The sequence below is a fragment of the Canis aureus genome, chromosome X, assembly GCF_053574225.1.
Source record: "Canis aureus isolate CA01 chromosome X, VMU_Caureus_v.1.0, whole genome shotgun sequence".
Taxonomy (NCBI): domain Eukaryota; kingdom Metazoa; phylum Chordata; class Mammalia; order Carnivora; family Canidae; genus Canis; species Canis aureus.
In genome coordinates this window covers 84,271,898-84,286,352 of record NC_135649.1, presented here as the reverse complement: position 1 = coordinate 84,286,352, position 14,455 = coordinate 84,271,898, and the positions used below count along the sequence as shown (strand labels likewise).

Below are 14,455 nucleotides of genomic sequence, written 5' to 3'. Positions count from 1 at the left end.
CCAGCTGGTCTTCTGGAGGAGGGGCCTGATGTGGTGATTCAGGTGTGTATACCTGGGGGAGCTGCCCAGGCCCCTGCCAGGTGCACAGCTCAGTGGGAGCTGTTTATCCTGTGACGCCCCTGCTCAGTCCCAGGTACAAGGTGACACCAGGAGAAACAACAACAGTGGCGGCAGCCAGCTCTCCAGCCCGGGAGTCAGCTCCCACAGTAAGTACCGCAGCTCCCAGTCCACAGGGGCCTGGATGCTCCAGGGGCAGGGGTCGCCAATCTGCACAGCTTGGGGTCGCCTGGCAGCAGGAGCGTCCTGGCTGTCCTGTGTCCTCCCGGCCTCTGCCTGTCCCGGGTGGAGCGCCGGATCCTGGGCTGTGTCCCCCAGTGCCCTGGGTTCCGGGGCCTGCACTGCTGGAATTGCGCTCCCAGGGCTGCGCAGCCCCCTCCATGCAGAGCCGCCACCTGAGCTGCCCGAGCTGCTCCTGCCCTGCTGGGCGCCTGCTCCAGGCCTTTAGGGAAATTGGCCCAGGTGTGTGGTGCACTCTCCCCTGGGGTGCAGTTCCTCTCTTAGTGCCCCTGGGAGCCTGAGTGCATCCCCGCCCCTCTTGGGATCCCGCCCGGGCTCCCTACCAGCGCCCTTCCGTCTGTGAAGGTTGGTAAAGCTCCTACTTCTCGGGGACTGGGCTTTTCTGTCCTGGGGGCACTCCCCGCACAGCCTTAGCCCAGCTCCTCACGGGGACCTCTCCCCACCCTTGGATGCTTTTTTATTTTTTTTAGCGTCTTCCTACCTTGATAGAAGCGTGAACTCTTCTCACTGTAGCATTCTAGCTGTTCTCTCTTTAAATTTCAGGCCGAATTCATAGGTTTTCAGGATGATTTGAAAGTGATCTAGGTAAGTTGGTGGGGACAGGTGACTTGGGGACTGTACTCTTCCACCATCTTTCCCTGCCTTGCAAGTCTGTTTTGCCCACACTCAAGGGAAGAGGATTTACATAGGGCACAGTTCACTGGGGTCACCTAGGATGTGCCTGATACAACTGCTGATACTAGGACGAGAAGGAAGGAATATGAGCAAAAAGCATTCACCGATATCACAGTGAAATGAGCTTTACATTTGGTGTCTGAGGTCAGTTTTGTCTCATTACTTGTGGTATCTTTGACCATTCACTACATCTCATCTGTTAAATCTGTTAGCTGACAACTTTTGTCACAGGATTTGGTGAACTGTGGAGATATTTTTATTCTTACAGAAAAAAAATCACATACAGATATTAAAATCTCAGGATACCCATTCTCAACATGCAAAATATATTCTCAATATCAAATACAAAGCTGAAAGGGAAAATGGATGGAAAGACAGAATTAAATATGCACAGGATTACTTTAAACAATTTGATAGTCTCTGGAGACTACACTCAAAACATTTAAAAATCAATGATCCCAACACCCAAATGATAATTTGATTAATAATTTGGTATATTTCCTTCCTAGCTTTTTGTTCTACATGTCTACCTACCTACACACACACATAAAATATTTATAAATATAATACAAATATATGTATCTACCTATAAACACATCTAAAACATATAAATACAAATATATATGGGCATATAATTTTACTCAGCATAAATTTGCCATATTTCTACCACCCAGAATCACTGATACAATAGTGCATAGCCTTCTGTGTACTTTTTTATAATGTAAATCATATGGTATATTGTTTTTTAATGTTTTTTACTTAACAGATTGCCATAAACATTTCCTCAAACATAATAAAGATGATTTTGATTGGTCTATATTATCCCACCTTAAAGATATATCAAATTTTAATCAATTGCCTATTATAGGATATTCAATTCATTTGTTTTGGAATTTAAATATTGCTGTTACAGGAGATACTCTGAAAATTAAAACTCTCTTACTGCCTCACCATGAACTGATTGATTACGTTTTCTTAAAAGACAAAGAATATTAAATTTTTAGCACTGTTTCTAAGTGAGGTGTGCCTTTTGTGTGAGATTTGCATTTTTGTACTTAAGATGAAGAAGAACATGTAAGATCTCTTCTAGCCCCTTTGTTTCAGGGATCCTGATGACTCAACCTCTCTCATGCTTTTTAAGGGAGCAATTTTTCTATTTGTTTAAGAAACAACAGGGGGAGTCTACCCCAACTAGGATTAATGGTTTATGTTCTATACTGTTCTTTCAAAAATGGACTCTACTCCACAGTAAACCTTGTGTTTTATATTTAAGTGCTTGTTTGCAACCTCTGCACCTTTCCCACAAAATGTTTGGTATAGAATATGGAACATGGGGGTGCCTGGGTAGCTCAGTTGGTTGGGTGACCGACTCTTGGTTTCAGCTCCGGGCATGATCTCAGGGTCCTGGGATTGGGACCTGCATCTGGCTCCACGCTCAGTGGGAGTCTGCTTCTCCTTCTGCCCTTTACTAATGCACACTCTCTCAAATAAATAAAATCTTTTTAAAAATACGGAACATGTTTCTCTCATACTTGCTAACATGGTTTTCTAAACTTATTAAATACTCTTGACAGGCAATGACCCTTAAATTCTTTCTCAAGGTCATCTCACATCCATACACCTGTAATTTTGCCACTTTTGAATTCTTTGATGTGCAATTTTCCACTCATGGGTAAGAATTCTGGGTAAAAAAAAATTCACATTTATTACATGCTTCTGGAATTAAGCTTTTATACCTTTTATTATACTAAAGGAAGATTAAATAACATATTAAGAGTTTCTGACATTCTTGATGTTTATAAGGTTACTCCTCAGGATGAATGGATACCTAAAGAGGCATGACTAATAAATTATCTCATTCTCAAGTATCTTTATAGGTTTTATCTCCTGTATGACTTCTCTGATGTTTCATGAGAGTTGACTTCCCACTGAAGGCTTTTCCACAATCCCTGCATTCATAGGGTTTCTCTCCTGTATGAGTCCTGTGATGTACAATGAGAGTTGATTTCACGCTGAAGGCTTTCCCACATTCACTGCATTCATAGGGTTTTTCTCCTGTGTGGATTCTCTGATGTTTAATTAGAGTTGACTTCCTACTGAATGCTTTCTCACAGTCACTGCATTTGTAGGGTCTCTCTCCTGTATGAATTCTCTCATGTTTTATCAGTGGTGACTTCTCGCTGAAGGCTTTCCCACATTCATTGCATTTATAGGGTTTCTCTCCTGTGTGAGTTCTGTGGTGTACAATAAGGGTTGACTTTTCACCAAATGCTTTCCCACATCTTCTGCATTCATAAGGCTTCTCTCCTGTATGAGTTCTATGATGGACAGAGAGGTGTGATTTTCCACTAAATGTCTTCCCACATATGCGGCACTCATAAGGTTTCTCTCCTGTATGAATTCTCTGATGAACAGAGAGGTGTGATTTTCCCCTGAAGCTTTTTCCACATTTACTGCACTCATAAGGTTTCTCTTTTGTATGAAATGTGTGGTGTTTAATGGGGTTGTGTTTCTCATTGAAGGGTTTCCCATGTTTATTACACTCAGTTTTCTCACCCTTAAGAGTCCTTTGATGCATAAGGCTGGACTTACCAGAGTGGACTCCTTCATAAAATGCTTGTCTAATGTGTGTTTTCTCGTGTCTAATAAGGTGATAAGAACTCTTAAAGGCTTTTGCACATTCACCACATACAAATGGTTTCTCTGCTGTGTGAGTTCGCTTATGTTTAACCAGAGTTGACTTCTGTATAAATGTTTTCCCACATTCACTGCATTCGTAGGGCTTCTCCCCTGTGTGAGTTCTCTGGTGTGCAATGAGGGTTGATTTCTGGCTGAAGGCTTTTGTACATTCACAGCATTCATAAGGCTTCTCTCCTGTGTGAGTTCTCTGATGTACCACGAGGTTTGCTTTCTGCATAAACACTTTCCCACATTGAGAACACTCATAGAGTTTCTCCCTAGTTTGAATTCTTTGAGTTTTATTAAGTGCTTGCTTATGGTGGAGGGTTTTTCCATGTTCATTAGGCTCAAAAAATGTCTCTGCAAATGATTGAGCTTTATCAAGATTAGAATGGAAGCATGATTTCCAATGTACCTTATATTCATCATCTTTTTGTCTCATAGAGCTTCTATTTTGACAAAGAAAGTTTAAATTATGTTTTGAACACCTTCCCCACGAATAATATTTGGGGAGTCTCTGTCTTATCGAAACAAAGTCTGTGTTTGGATAAATGATTTTTCTGAAGGTTGTGAATTCTTGGCCACTTTGATCTTTCTGTGCTTCCTTGTCTACTAATGCAGTTTGCCACAGAAGTCTGTCTTGGCTCTCCTTGTGGTGGTCTATCTGGTCATCAACTTGCCAGAATTCTAAAAAAAATGCAAGAAACTCATCAAACTTGCAAACATTACTACTATAATGTTATGGAATAAAATTAGTTTATAAATGTCTTGCTGTGAACTATCAGGGACTTGAGCTGATGTGGATGGACTTTCTCTATCTCCCACTAGCACCACCTCCTCTGACTGCAAACACAACGTGTGGGCCATATTTAACAAAAATATTTTACTACATAGTCAAGCTCAAAACCAAGAAATGGGGCAGCCTGGGTGGCTCAGCGGTTTAGTGCTGCCTTTGGCCCAGGGCATGATCCTAGGGACCCAGGATTGAGTCCCACATCAGGCTCCCTGAATGGAGCCTCTTCTCCCTGTGCCTGTGTCTCTGCCTCTCTCTCCCTCTCTCTTTCTCTGTGTGACTCCTGTGAATAAATAAAGTCTTAAAAAAAAAACAAGAAATGTATTAGGTGTCAAAAGTGAAGTGGAAATTTAAAGTGATGGGATGAACAGAAACTGAAGGCTGAGGATCTGCAGTGAAATCCAGACCTAGGGCAAAAATGTTCAGGAAACTGATATGTAATTCTCGCTTAAAGCTGGAATCATAAGGAACGTCCATGATTGTTAGCGGGGAGCTGGAAAGACTCCCCACTGGTCAAGGAAAGTGGAAATAAAGATACTATATATAAGAAATCAAAATCCATTTGTATAACTCAATCTGAAGTGATTATAATTTTAGTACAGAGCCCACAAGCTGAATAATTAACGTGAAAATTGGTCCTATTATTAGTAGGTTCCTAGCAGTGGCAAACTCTAAAAGATACATTCTTATCTTTTTATAGTTTAGGACTCACATCACTTCTAAGGAAAACCAATTCTCACTGAAGAGTTCACAGTAAAATAATTTAAACCTCACAAAGAAATTAAGCATCTTCAGAGATAATCAGCAGATACACTAAAGATACTCCCATTCCTAAAACTGTAGCTAACAGAATAATCTGGACTTTAAAATAAGTATATTTCGGGCAGCCCTGGTGGCCAGGCAGTTTAGTGCTGCCTTTGGCCCAGGGCATGATCCTAGAGACCCAGGATCGAGTCCCATGTCGGGCCCCCTGCATGGAGCCTGCTTCTCCCTCTGCCTGTGTCTCTGCCTCTCTCTCTCTCTTTGTCTCTCATGAAAAAATAAATATTTTTTAATAAGTATATTTCAAATATTCAATGAAACAGGGTTTAAGAGCTATATTATGGGGTAAGAGGGAGAACACGAGAAAAGAAGCATAAAAGAAAATATAGGCATTCTTAAAACTCTAAATAGAGAGGTTGAACAGTAGATTAGTCACAGATAAAGACAAATTTAATGAATCGGCTGAGAGATCTTAGGAAATCACCCAAAATGTGGCATAAAGAGCTAACAAAATGGAAATATGGCAAGACAAACAGAAAAATGTTAAGTTCCAACATGGGATTAATAGAAAATCCAAACAGAAAGGTTGGAGAAAAAGGGACAGGGCAACATGCCAAGAAAAGGGTTAACAGGACAGCCCTGAGACTGCCATACTGAGAAAGGCTAGCTTGCAAGGCTGGACCCTGGCTGACATCTGGGAACTTGGGAGATCAAGAACGTCTCCACCATTCCCTAACTGATGAGGCTGCTTATACAAACAATGTGATTTATGCGGCCCATCTCCTTTCCTTCTGTGAGTCTGAAATTTGGGTATACATGCTAGGCAGAACAACTGGCAGTGTGGAGTTTCTAATGGGCTTCCCTGGGCACATATGTTGTTGCAGCTTCTCTGCTGGGAGAAGAGTGCCCTGGATGACCCAGATCTCCTGGGAGGGAGAGAGCAAGCATTAGGAATCCTATTTGTGGATTCATCCAGCCTCTGCTAGTGTCTTTTCCCTTTGGATTTATTGGAATCTCCTTACTACATTGCTGTAAGAAATTGTAGCTATGGATGCAACTATCTGCCCAGTCCCACGAGTCCTCAAAAATCTCTAAATATGGTAGTGGTCTTGGTGACCTCTGAACTAGGCTATATTTGAAGAGACAATGACCGATAGTTTTCTGGATGGAAGAAAGGTACACATCCTACCACTGAATGTCCAGAGTCCTGAGTGTGGTAAATAAGAGCAAAACTGAACCTGGACAGAGTTCAGTGGAACCACAGAACTTTCAATTCAGAAAGTACATATGGGAAGCTGCCACAGAGAAATTTTTAGAATTGCTGTAAAGAAACAATGAGCTCAACATCAGACTTCATCAGCAATAAAAGAAACTAAAAGATTAAACAATGTACTTAAAAGTCCGGAGAGAAGCTTGGTGTCATCTTAGAATTCTATCCCCAGATAGATGATCACAGGAAAAGATGACAAAAATAAAGATGTCTGTGGACAAGAAAAGGCAGGGAATTGGCCACATACAATGTCTGGCTGAGAATAATGCTTGGTACTTGAATTTTTCAGGAGGAAAATAACCAAAGGGAAAAAACGGGGGTGGGGGTAAAAAATGCAGTAAAGGCAAGAGAAAAGAGGTAAAGAGGGGCACCTAGGTGGCTCAGTTGGTTGGGCATCCAACTCTTGATTTTGGCTCAGGTTGTGTTGAGCTCCACACATTGGGTTCCATGCTCAGCAGAGTCTGCTTGGGATTCTCTCCCTTTCCCTCTGCCCTTACCTCTCCACTCACTCTTGCTCTCTAAAATAAATAAAGTCTTTAAAAAAAAGAGGTAAAGAAGAAGCAGGATATATAGAAAATACAAGAAAGAAGAAATACTAACATAGTAATACACAATAAATATATATTAACCCCGTTAAAGGGGAACCATATTAAATTGTATTTTTAAAAATCAGCTTTGTTTTCCAAAGACAATTAGAACAAAATGAGAGACACATACCGTTTTTCAGTGGGAGAGTTTGTGAAAAGATTTGGGCAAGGTTATTACTTCCTCCCCTCTATGCTTTCATAGCATCCACCTCTATTTTTTTTAAGGTTTTATTTATTTATTTGAGCTCTCTCTCTTTCAAATAAAAGAGAGAGAGTGCACAAACAGAGGGAGAGGGAGAAGCAGGCTCCCTGTTAAGCAGGGAGCCTAATGTGGAGCTCGAACCCAGGACCCTGGGATCATGACTAGAGCCAAAGGAAGATATTTAACCAACTGAGCCATCCAGGCATCCATTTTTTTTAAAGTTTTGATTTAAGTTCTACTTAGTAAACATGTAGTATAGTATTGATTTCAGGAGTAGAATTTAGTGATCCATCATTTATATATACACCCAGTGTGCTCATCACAAATGCCCTCCTTAATCCCCATTGCTGTTTAGCATATCTGCCCCCCTCCCCTCCAACAGCCTTCAGTTTGTTCTCTAGTACAGAGTCTCTTATGGTTTGCCTCCCTCTCTTTTTCTTTCCCTTCTCCTATGTTCATCTGTTTTGTTTCTTAAATTCCACATACGAGTAAGATTGTATGGCATTTGTCTTTCTCTGACTCGTTTCACATAGCATAATACCCTCTAGTTCCATCCATGCTGTTCCAAATGGCAAGATTTCATTCTTTTTGATGGCTGGGTGATATTCCAGTGTGTGTGTGTGTGTGTGTGTGTGTGTGTGTATTTCAGGAAGGTCTATCTGCCCACCCAGCTGCAACCCATACTCTTGGGGAATTGGTTTAACATGATATTAAAACTCATGTAAAGCTGAAGGGGAGGTGGGTAGGGGGATGGGGTCACTGAGTGATAGGCATTAAGGGGGGCACATGATGCAATGAGCACTGGGTGTTATATGCAATTGATGAATCACTGAATGCTACATCTGAAACTAATGATGTTAGCCAACTAATATGTTGGCTAACTGAATTTAAATTTAAAAAGGAAGAGTATTTTTTAAAGATTTTATTTATTCATGAGAGACGAGACAGAGATTGAGAGAGGCAGAGACATAGGCAGAGGGAGAAGCAGGCTCCACACAGGGAGCCCGATGTGGAACTCGATCCCGGGTCTCCAGGATCATGCCCTGGGCTGAAGGCAGTGCTAAACCGCTGAGCCACCCAGGTTGTCCTCAATTTTATGATGAACATCAGTGTATGTGTGTCTATGTCTGTGTGTGATTTTCTGTTGTCATAAGGTACTGATAGATTCTTTACATTGTTTTGTTTTGTTAAGTTCAATTTTGGTGTTTTTGTTTTGTTTTGTTTTGTTTTGTTTTTGGTCATCTGCCCAGGAAGAATGTTTATTGCAAATTAGGTAGGTTTATTTTACTACTTTCTCTTTTTCCCATTAAACTAGAGTTATGGGATCCCTGGGTGGCGCAGCGGTTTGGCGCCTGCCTTTGGCCCAGGGCGCGATCCTGGAGACCAGGGATCGAATCCCACGTCGGGCTCCCGGTGCATGGAGCCTGCTTCTCCCTCTGCCTGTGTCTCTGCCTCTCTCTCTCTCTCTGTGTGTGACTATCATTAAAAAAAATAAATAAATAAAAAAATAAACTAGAGTTATATTATGCCCAGAAAATGTAAAGCATTGAAACTCTACTTAGGAGAAATTTTAGAGATTTTTTTGTAGCCAAAGAGATTTTTGTAATTGTTCCATAAGACTTTAAAAAGAATGTAAATTCTATTTTTTGTCAGATGTAAATATTTCTGAAACCTAGCTGTATTATAATATTATACTGTAATACTTTATAATGTTAGGCTATGGATAATCATTTCTGAGAGTGGTACGGTAAACTTGGACCATTCGTGGCTTTGTTTCTCCATTTACATCTTTATATTTGAGAAGCATGTTGTTTGTAACACAAATGCCATAATTATTTCATATTTCATCAAAGTAAAATATCTATTTTATCATTAATAAATCCACATAAAGCAAGGTGACTATACTTAATAATAATACTGTATTATAGGGGAAGCTGGGTGGCTCAGTGGTTGAGCATCTGTCTTTGGCTCAGGTCCTGATTCCAGGATTCTGGGATTGAGTCCCACATTGGACTCCCTGCAGGGAGCCTGCTTCTCCCTCTGCCTATGTCTCTGCCTCTCTCTCTCTGTGTCTCTCATGAATAAATAAAATCTTTAAAATAATAATAATAAATAATAATAATAATAGTAATATATATTAGAAAGCAGCTAAGAAAGTAAATCTTAAAAGTTCTCATCACAAGACCAAAAAAGAAAAAAAAGTACACTCTTTCTGTTTCAAAGCCTGATAATAAAATCCTACCAAGTGCTTCTCCAGTCCAGACACCCTTGCAGGACTTAAAAAGAGCAGGTTACAACCACTCAATGTCCCTCAGCACTAACATATACCTGAAAAGTCTAAGAGGTTAAGGTTGAAGAAGCTGAAGATGAAGACTGTTTCTGGGAGGGCTGCAGGAAAGTGGCAGCATTTTCTCTCTTCAACAACATGAGTGGGTGGAGTATGTCCACCTGACCCCTAACCTAGTAAGGACTTCAAGGAGACAACTTGCTTGATACATGTCTGCTAGAGTTTGGGTAAACACATTAGAGCTTGGCACCTAATTTGCACCTAGAAAAACTATAGGTGCCAGGTGGATGGAGGCAGTCTGTGGTAGTAAAGAGGTTGCATAGGGGGTATAGAGGTCAAGGTGCACGGACATGGACACACAGACACACAGGGACACACATACAAACACATACATTCTCTCTCTCTCTCTCTCTCTCTAAGCCAGATGTGGCCCCTCTGGATGTGAACAGGACTGGGCTACTTTGGAAAGAAGGCTTCCTGCCAGCATCCAGATGCCTATGATGAGAAAACTGCGATCACGGCCCTAGCCAAGCATCTCCAGGGAAACCATCAAAGTGCCAAGGATAGGAAGAAGCATCAGTCTTCAGAATCTGCCATGTGCCAAGGGTACCAGTATCAGATTACATCTTGATCAGTTCGGACAAACTATTTTTATCCTTCGTATTTTTTTCCTTCCTCACTTGCTTCAGCCAGGGAGCGAGAGATGGCCTAGTTGTCGAGTAGGGGATAAGAGGAAGAAGGAAGGGATCCCTGGGTGGCGCAGCGGTTTGGCGCCTGCCTTTGGCCCAGGGCGCGATCCTGGAGACCCGGGATCGAATCCCACGTTGGGCTCCCGGTGCATGGAGCCTGCTTCTCCCTCTGCCTGTGTCTCTGCCTCATTCTCTCTCTCTCTCTGTGTGACTATCACAAATAAATAAAAATTAAAAAAAAAAAAAAAAGAGGAAGAAGGAAGCGCTGATGAGGAGAGTAAAGAAAGAAAAAGTGGAACATCCTTCTTTTGCTACTAAAAATGCCCAGCCCGAAGCAGTGAAGCAGGCATTCATTGGAGGAGAGATTTCCCTTTCAGTGAAGTTCATAGTTTTCACCACTACACGTGACTGAACTTTTAAAACTAAAGAGAGGTGGGATGCCTGGGTGGCTCAGTGGTTGAGCATCTGCCTTCAGCTCAGGGCGTGATCCTGGGGTCCTGGGATTGACTTCCGCATCAGGTTTCCTGCAGGGAGCCTGCTTCTCCCTCGTCTGTCGCTGCCTCTCTCTATGTGTCTCTCATGAATAAATAAATAGATAAAATCTTAAAAACATACAATTAGAGTGAGGCTACCCAATGACCCTCAGAAATTAAAAATATAATGAAAGAATATTAAGAACACCTTTATGCCAGTAAGTTTGACAACCTAGGTAAAACAGATGAACTCCTTGAAAGACACAAATGACCAAAGCTCATTCAAGAATAAATAATATGGGGAATCCTGGGTGGCTCAGCGGTTTGGCGCCTGCCTTTGGCCCAGGGTGCAATCCTGGAGTCCCAGGATTGAGTCCCGCGTCGGGCTCCCGGCATGGATCCTGCGTCAGGCTCCTGGCGTGGAGCTTCTCCCTCTGCCTGTGTCTCTGCGCCTCTCTCTCTGTCTGTGTGTGTGTCTATCATAAATAAATAAATACATCTTTAAAAAAAAAAGAATAAATAATAATAAATAATATGGGGCAGCCTGGGTGGCTCAGTGGTTTAGCACCGCCTTCAGCCCAGGGTATGATCCTGGAGACCCGGGATCGAGTCCCACGTCAGGCTCCCTGCATGGGGCCTGCTTCTCTCTCTGCCTGTGTCTGTGCCTCTCTCTGTGTCTCTCTCATGAATAAATAAATAAAATCTTTTAAAAAGAATAAATAATATGAATAAACCAATATCTATTAAAGATATTGAAATTGTAGTATAAAGCCCTTCCATAAAGAAAACTCCAGGCCCAGGCAACTTCACTGGAGAATACTACTAAACACTTAAGGAAAAAGTAATACCAATGTCTATACAAATTCTTCCATAGAACTGAAGAGGGAGGAAATCCTTCCCAACATATTCTATGACTTTGTTATCTTGATTGTGGTGATAGATTCATGGATGTGCATGTCAAAACTTACCAGATCGTGCACATAAGGATGTGCAATTTCTTATATGTCAATTACACCATAACAAAGGGGGTGAAAACAGCTAAATCAGTACTCAGAGACAGTTATAGCTCTCCCAATGTCTACATTAGAAAAGGAAGCTGTCAAAGTAATGATCTAAGCTTTTACTTTATGAAACCAGAAAAGGAAAAAATTCAATTCAAACTAGCAGGACAGAAATTACAAAGAAAAAAGTGAGAATGAATAAAATCAAGGTTTCCATTACCGGCCACAATGGAGATCTACAACAGCCTCTCTTACTGATTCTTGCAAGGAAAAAGCTCTGGACAAAATATGTAAAGCAACTACTTGAAGGTTCTGAGAAATAAATAAAAGCAGACAGTCTCTGAAGGAGAGTTAAAAGGTAGAGAAGCAGCTCATAGAGTGAGTCTCCCTTTTGTTCTCCCTTATCCTATTGCAAAACTTTGTCCCCATGGTACCTCCACAAGTCCTGAGCTCGTCCAAGGGCTATGCATGCAAAGGCAAGAAAAGCCTCACACCAAAGCTTTAAGAAGTGAACTAAACTAAGATCTAAATCACAGTTCAAGTCAGAGTAACAAATGCATGAGACAGACCCAAAGCAGGACAGCAAAGTCTTTGATAATTGCACAAAGACTTAAATCACCACTCAAGTCTCACACTAACCCCTGAATGGTGCATACACAGGAAAGATTCAAAGAAGCATGGCAATGGCTCAAATCTGAACTAGATGAAATTAATGCCCATAGGAGGTGAGACAAAACAGGTGGTCTGAATCTAACCAGGCCTATTATGTAACAAAAAAAGATTAAAAACAACAAAACAATCTCCAATAGCTAGGATAGAATCCAAAATTATTCAATATAACAAACAACCAGCAAAAGGTGACCAATTCGTAAGGGAAAAGACAATCAACTGATGCCAGTCCTGAGATCACTCAGGCACTAGAATTATCAGACATTTAAGCAACTACTAAAACTAAGCTCTATGAGATAAAGGTAAATATACATGAAATAAATGGATAAATAGAAGTTCTCAAGAGGGATAGAAACTGTAAAAAAGAAATTGGAATTTACAACTAAAAAACAAAATGATCTGAAATTTAAAAACCAACTCATGGGAGGGACTTAGAATGGCAATGACAGAGGCAAGAGTCAATGAACTTGGAGTTAAACTGACAAAGATGATCTGACCTGCCAATCTGTGGAATAGAGAGAAAAACGACTGGGAAAAATAAAAGAAAGGAAAAACAGTATCAGATACCTGTGGGACAATATCAAAAGGCCCAACATTCATGTCATTAGAACCCTCAAAGGAAAAGAGACCACTGCAGAAAAAAAAAAAAAGATCTGAGGAAATAATGGCCAAAAAATGTCCAAATATGGGGGCACCTGGGTGGCTCTGTTAGTTAAACATTGGCCTTCTGCTCAGGTCATGATCCCAGAGTCCTGGGATCAAGTCCCGCTTGAGCTACCTGCTCAGCAACGGAGTCTGCTTCTCCCTCTGACTCTGCTCCTCCCCATACTCATGCTCCCTCTCTAGCTCTCTCTCTCTCTCAAATCTTTAAATACTTAAATATTAATTAAAATAATTTTTAATTTCCAAATTTAGAGAAAGACATAAATTTGCACATCCAAAAAACTTAGCACACCAGAAACAACAAACTCAAAGAAACCCCCAGAATTATTACAATCAAATTGCTGGAAAGCAAACTTGAAAAAAAATCTTGAACAAAAGCACACTGCCTATGAGGAAACAATGATTCAAATGTCTGTGAAGTTGTTATCAGAAACAACACAGGCTAGAAGATAATGGCCTTTCTTTTTGCTTTCAGAATTTTTTTTAGAGGGAGGGGGGAAGGGCACTGGGAGAAGGAGAGGGAGAATCTTAAGCAGGATCCATGCCCAGAGGGGAGCCCCATATAGGGCTCTATCTCACAACTCCGAAATCATGACTTGAGTCAAAATCAAGAGTTGGATACTTAACTGACTGAGCCACCCAGGCAGCTCAATATTAGAGCACCTTAAAAATACTAAAGGTAAAGAAATGTCAACCCAGAATTCTATATCCAGCAAAAATATCCTTCAACAATGAAGATGAAATTTAAACATTCACACAAGGAAAACAAAAGACATTGTCACCAGTAGATTTGTTCTAAGAGAAATGATACAGGATCTTCAGAGTGAAGGGAAATAATATCAGAGGGAAGCACAGAACTTCAGGAATAAATAACAAGCAGCAGAAATGGTAAAATATCTTGGCAAGTATAACAGATTATTTTTTCCTTTTGAATTCTTTGGTATATATGATAGTTGAAAGCAACAACTGTAACATTGTCTAGGAGGTTAAAATGTATATAGATATAATGCATTTGAAAACTATAACAGAGGGAGGGGCAAGATGGCGGAAGAGTAGGGTCCCCAAATCACCTGTCCCCACCAAATTACCTAGATAACCTTCAAATCATCCTGAAAATCTACGAATTCGGCCTGAGATTTAAAGAGAGAACAGCTGGAATGCTACAGTGAGAAGAGTTTGTGCTTCTATCAAGGTAGGAAGACGGGGGGGGGGGGGGGGGGGGGGGGGGGAAGAAATAAACAAAAGGCATCCAAGGGGGAGGGGCCCTGCGAGGAGCCGGGCTAAGGCTGGGGCGAGCGCCCCCAGGACAGGAGAGCCCCGTCCCGGAGAAGCAGGAGCTTCACCAATCTTCCCGGGTGGAAAGGCGCCCGCAAGGAGTTAGAGCAAGACCCTAGGAGGGCGGGGATGC

General features: G+C 41.4%; 2 protein-coding genes across 24 annotated transcripts in view; one reads left to right on the top strand and one right to left on the bottom strand.

Annotated features, from left to right (window-relative positions):
- The window catches only part of KRABD4 (KRAB domain containing 4), a 40,131-nt gene that overhangs the window by 23,151 nt on the left and 2,525 nt on the right, over window positions 1-14,455 (top strand). The window contains exons 6-8 of one of the 5 annotated variants that reach the window (XM_077888523.1): window positions 5-206; window positions 9,973-10,306; window positions 10,515-10,858. The exons of 1 other annotated variant lie outside the window; for it this stretch is intronic. In XM_077888523.1, the coding sequence (XP_077744649.1) occupies window positions 5-114 (110 nt within the window). In that variant the 3' untranslated portion in view covers window positions 115-206; window positions 9,973-10,306; window positions 10,515-10,858. Of the gene's footprint in view, window positions 1-4; window positions 207-9,972; window positions 10,307-10,514; window positions 10,859-14,139; window positions 14,252-14,455 lie in introns of those variants that run through there. 3 more of the 5 variants (XM_077888532.1, XM_077888524.1, XM_077888533.1) reach the window with 3 other exon arrangements.
- ZNF674 (zinc finger protein 674) overlaps window positions 2,687-14,455 on the bottom strand; it is a 32,060-nt gene continuing 20,291 nt past the window's right edge. For all 19 annotated transcript variants that reach the window (XM_077888463.1, XM_077888470.1, XM_077888466.1 and 16 more), the window contains one exon: window positions 2,687-4,338. In XM_077888463.1, the coding sequence (XP_077744589.1) occupies window positions 2,834-4,338 (1,505 nt within the window). In that variant the 3' untranslated portion in view covers window positions 2,687-2,833. The remainder of the gene's footprint in view (window positions 4,339-14,455) is intronic.